This window comes from Aspergillus homomorphus (assembly GCF_003184865.1).
Source record: "Aspergillus homomorphus CBS 101889 unplaced genomic scaffold BO97scaffold_106, whole genome shotgun sequence".
Taxonomy (NCBI): Eukaryota; Fungi; Ascomycota; class Eurotiomycetes; order Eurotiales; family Aspergillaceae; genus Aspergillus; species Aspergillus homomorphus.
The window spans coordinates 16936-21991 of record NW_020291992.1 but is presented as its reverse complement, the minus strand read 5'-3'; the positions used below and the strand labels follow the sequence as shown (position 1 = coordinate 21991).

General features: G+C 47.7%; 1 protein-coding gene across 1 annotated transcript; it reads right to left on the bottom strand.

Moving 5' to 3' along the window:
- Nucleotides 1-761: 761 nt before the first annotated feature.
- On the bottom strand, nt 762-1365 carry BO97DRAFT_23766 (arsenate reductase ArsC). Its single transcript, XM_025690758.1, has 2 exons — nt 900-1365; nt 762-840 (listed from the first exon to the last, which is right to left on the bottom strand). The coding sequence occupies exon 1, from the start codon at nt 1272-1274 to the stop codon at nt 915-917; it is 360 nt and encodes a 119-aa protein (XP_025545746.1). The 5' UTR covers nt 1275-1365; the 3' UTR covers nt 762-840; nt 900-914.
- Nucleotides 1366-5056: the final 3691 nt, after the last annotated feature.

Here is a 5056-nt window from a genome sequence, read left to right as displayed (position 1 = left end):
TATCGAGAAGGCCTGTGATTTAGCGTTAACAAACGGACTAGATCTCAGGCAGATTCATGAGGATAAGGATCCGGAGTTTTTAATTAGGAATGGGGTGAAAGTCGGTGTTGCCCGTCGTTTTGTGAATGACATTCGTGAATGGCTTGAACAGTTGTGATGCTCCAGCAATGGTTCATGTTGGGTGGAGGCTTGGCATGTCTGATGGCCGGCCATCACACATATTGTGATGCCTGTTTGTTCTGTTTGTACTCTGCATATCGCTTGTTTTGTGTTATCGCGTCACGCTTTCCACAATGTCTCCTTTTCCTTCCCAACGTATCAAGTTCCCGATTTCGTGCCAATACAAAGCGTTATATTCCGGATAAATATTTAAGTTAGACACGTGTTTGTTACCTGTCATAGCCAGACATTGCTACCTCAATGCCCCGCGTCAATGTTCTCGTACCCGGAGAGTGTCTTCTTGGCAACTAATCATTTACACCAGTTGAATTTCAATCTGCTACCTCCCCATTACATACACATATCCCCTATAGCGGCCGCGGGGCCGCAAACAACGCAACTCGTACGAATATCACGGGGATTTCCTATGTTTGCGCTGGTTTGCTGAACCGAGTCTTGGCGGTTCCGAACTGGATCAAACTGTGTCTGGCGTGGTTCACTACGAGGTCTACTCCACATCTGGTGGTCATGTACTAGTTGCCCCCGAACAGTGGAATATGTAGAGATGTATGTTTTCAATTAATCATTGTACAAATATGACTCGGGGGTACAGACTACAGAACAAGAAGCTGGCAAACGGCCACTGCAGCTGCCCAGCTTCCCAGCATCCTCAGCAAACCACTAATAGCAGCCGTGTCAGCATAGGACTACATTGAGTAGCGCGGTTCACAACTACGGGCCTCTGTGTATCCTCTTCAAGTGCCGTCAGCTCGAAGACCGAAGTTCAGCAATAAGACTTCGATGCGCTGACGAATTTTTCGACGGATAGTCCGCACGGCATCTAAGCCTTCGCCGGCAGGGTTGTCAAGTTTCCAGTCGAGATAGCGCTTTCCAGGGAAGAGGGGGCAGGCATCGCCACAGCCCATAGTGATGACAACGTCGCTGGCTTGAATAGCATCGGTGGTTAGAATCTTCGGTTTTTGGTCGCTGATGTCGATACCTTCTTCGAGCATTGCCTCGACGACGACGGCGTTGATGGAGTCGACTGGGGCCGATCCGGCGGAACGGACTTCAATGGTGTTGCCGGCGAGGTGGCTTAGGTAGCCAGCGGCCATTTGGGAGCGACCGGCATTGTGGACGCAGACAATAAGACGCTGGGCTTATTGGCCATCGTGTATGTCTTTTGAGTGATCGGTGGAAGGTCGTTGTGAAATATCTTCCTGAACGTGCCAGTGACCTCGGGAGGGGTGAGATTATCACAATCGAAGTACTTGGCGGGTGTGAAGAGTGAATGCCTCTAGGATATGTTATGTAGAAAAAGTGGGGATGCCTTCCTATAAGCAAGAGAGACAAAAGGAGGCTGTTTTGAGTTTATGTACCACGTGTTGACTTTACAAAGGAACACATTCAATGTTGATCTAGAACATTCTTATCTATGACTCGGAGTGTTGGCCCACAACACAATAGTGTTTGACGGGGGCTTTCAAGTGCATGCAAAATCTCACCTGGAATAGAGCCTACAATGCTAGAGTCGAAATCATTGTCTCGTCATATCAACGAAGAGTTTAGGTTTGTGGCACTTAGCAAATCTGGACTGGCAGCTGGCGGCCTGCTTTGTATTGAGGCCGACAGGATGTCGTCTTTGAAGATCGTTTTGACTGGCATACCCCTGGGTCTACCGATTGATGGCAATCAATGTCACTCGGACATTATGACTGGTCGAAATTCTGATGGGGGATTGCTACATTTTCGTCCTGACGAATCACAAATCTAGAGCAATGCCAGTATGTCATTGCTTTGTTATGATTGGACGATAACAGCAAACTGTCACTCATCTGATGTGATTGGTCTTCACAAAAATTACCCACTTTAACGGCCACAGTACCGTACGGTAAGCACATCAATTCAACATTGAAACAGAATATCAGGTACGGAGAAATTCGTTTGTCTGTTGAGATTTGTGGGGTATGACTGACCTGCCTTTCAATTTTCCTTTACTATTTTACACCGTTAACCTGTTGGTGTTAGATATGACTACCACAAGCATCTCAACCAGATTTCACGTTACGTTGTATCGGTAAACCACTTGGACCGGCGAGATCCACTCCGAATGCGATGACATAACCACCCTGAACAGTTAACGTAATCGGTAAGCGGGCGGCGCACCTTGCCAAGCATTCTGGTTTACATACATTTTTGAAGCCAAAAATCAACGTATTTACACCGTTAAAATCGCGTTTTCTTGGTGTTGATCTTTCGCAGGGCACCTCGTACGTTTATGGCCGATTTGATTACAGTCCGAACACCGCGGTGGCGCGCGGCGGCGAGGTGGTTCCTCGCCGGCTTCCTGCTGAGGCATCTCGATCCCGGGTGCTTCAACAGCCTCACCAGCCTGCTGGAAAACTTCAATTGCCTCGTTAACGGTGAAGCCGTGTAGGTCAGGCATCTGGCGATGACTTCGTTTCCTCTTTTTCTCTTGGCGTTCCTTCGTAGCCCGTAATTGGTGATTTTCATGCTCGAGCAGGGCCGCCCGGCCGAACGCGATCTCACAGCCCTTGACTATATACGTCAAAGCTGATTTCATTGGTGTTGACGGGCTCGGTATACATTCACGAAGTAATCTCTCGATCGTAGTTTCATGTTTCCTCAATTGCCTCACGTTCATAGGCGTTCTTGGCACGGTTGACGCGGTGCTTGGCCGGCTAACTGGGGTGGCCTCGCGGAGGCAGTGTACAAGCTGCCCAAGCACTTCCTGAGGCTGGAAAGGCACCAAGCCGGAAGCACGAAAAGCACTTTGAATCGTTGAGGCTTTGAAGGCAAGGGAACGGGCGTCTGGATACGTATCAAGGAAATCAGCCTTGTCAACATGGTGAACACCCGCTCGGACTAAGTTCTCAATCAAGCCTCCATACGCCCGTTTTAACGGTGAGAAACAGGCAACATCCAACGGTTGACAGAGATGCGAGGAGTGCGGAGGCATGCAGATAGGAACAACACCATTTTGGCTACAAATCTTATCAAAACGAGGCGTTAAATGGGAGTCATGCCCATCGAGAATCAAGAGGCTATATCGGCCGACCCTCTGCGGCTTCGTTAAAGGAATAAAGTGTTCTTGAAGCCAGTGTAATCCGATTTCGTTACTGGTCCAGCCGTTCGGTGAGAGGTTAATTCTCCATGTAGAAGGCACCTTGCCCTGATACCAGGCCTCTATATAGACCTTCCCCTTAAGAATCAAGTACGGAGGCAGGACCCAGCCTGAGGCGTTAATACACTCAATTGACGTCACCCATTCGCGATCTCCAGGCTGTATAAGGAACGGCTTGCCCACGCAGTCAGATCTCGTGATAACTCGCGCGGCTGCAACCAGGCCCATGGCGAAGCCAGTTTCATCAAAGTTATAGATATCTTGATCAGTGATTCCGTACTCCGATATAGCAGCCTGAACGCGGTCAAACCACTCGCGAAGAATCACTGGATCCTCGCAGCGAGCCCTCTTATAATTATATCGACGTGAGAATCGCGATTTTAAGGAATCATGCCGATTGACAAAGTTATACACCCATTTATGGCCGATTTTCGTTGTAGCAGCAGCGCCGCGCTTTTGGATCAAGATTTCGGCCATAGAACGAACATGTATAGGCCTGGGAGGAATTCCTCGCTTATCCATGGAGAGAATCCACTGTTCCAACGATTCCTCCTCTGCAGGAGTCAATTTATATGAATTGGCGCGTGTATCAGCTCGAGATTTGACTCCATTCAAGCGTCTGCGAAGAGTTGTCTCCGAAACTGCAAAAACCCTCGCTGTTTTGCGTACAGAGAGAATTTCTTGCTTTTTAAAAGCCTCAATTGCCAAGGCGAGCCTGCCCTCTTGTTCCACCGCATTTTTTGGCGATACAGGCATTTTTGGTGGTTTTATTGATGATTTAATAGCTTCAAGTTAACGAGGGTGACTGTTTTGGTGGTGGGCGCGCCGCCCGCTTACACGCGCCACTCGCTTACCGATTACGTTATACCTCTTGGTTTCCAAGTCCACTTACATGTACTTATGAGACATGAATAAGTCGCAGTCAGTCATTGGTTGGAGGGTAGGGTTCCCTTTAATTATAAGTAATTGCGGATTTCTCGTGATATCAGTGATACGTGATTAGACAAATGAAATCCGGATTTTAGCCGACTTATATCCGCTTCGGCTGGATCTCCAGCTACTCGCTTTTCCTCAAAATTCCTAATATACAAAAGCACAAATAAAAACATAACTAGTCAAACATACAGGGACGCCCTGGAGAGGAAAATATTTGGAGATGTTACTCGTGACCATGAAAAGTTTCCTACCAAGCGACGGAATAGAATGCGTTTGGTCAAAAGTATTCCACCACGCTATTGGCCACTCGAGAACAAAGTAACACCATTTACCCCGCACCGCTTGGTCGTAATTTTATCTCCGCTCGGATTGCCTACAACTTCAATTATCCAGACCACCACAATTTCTATGTTGCCAAAAGCTTGATATGTCATGGAAAGATGAAATCTTCATACAGCCAGGCTCTACGGACCCTTGCCCCAGCTACGGACATTGGCTCCCTGGCCATTAATCCTGCCATTAATCCTGTTCAAGACACTGTCGTCAAGCCAATGCGAAAAAGAACAAATGCCTGTGAAGCATGCAAGAAGAGGAAATCAAGAGTATAACTCCAAATAGTCCGTCTTGAAGACATCTAACTGAGAACGACTTATAGTGTCTAGGAGAGCTTCCGTGTGATAGATGTCTTCAGACAGGCACAGAATGTCATTTCATGGAAGAATCTGATAGACGAAGAAAGCTTGCACTGCGCCGTATCGAACAGGAACTGAGTTCAGCCTACTTCTTACTTGATCAAATCAAAGCGGCTTATGAAGC

Coding starts and splice junctions, on each gene's coding strand:
- BO97DRAFT_23766 (XM_025690758.1), bottom strand. CDS start 1,274: ATGGCCGCTGGCTACCTAAGCCACCTCGCCGGCAACACCATTGAAGTC.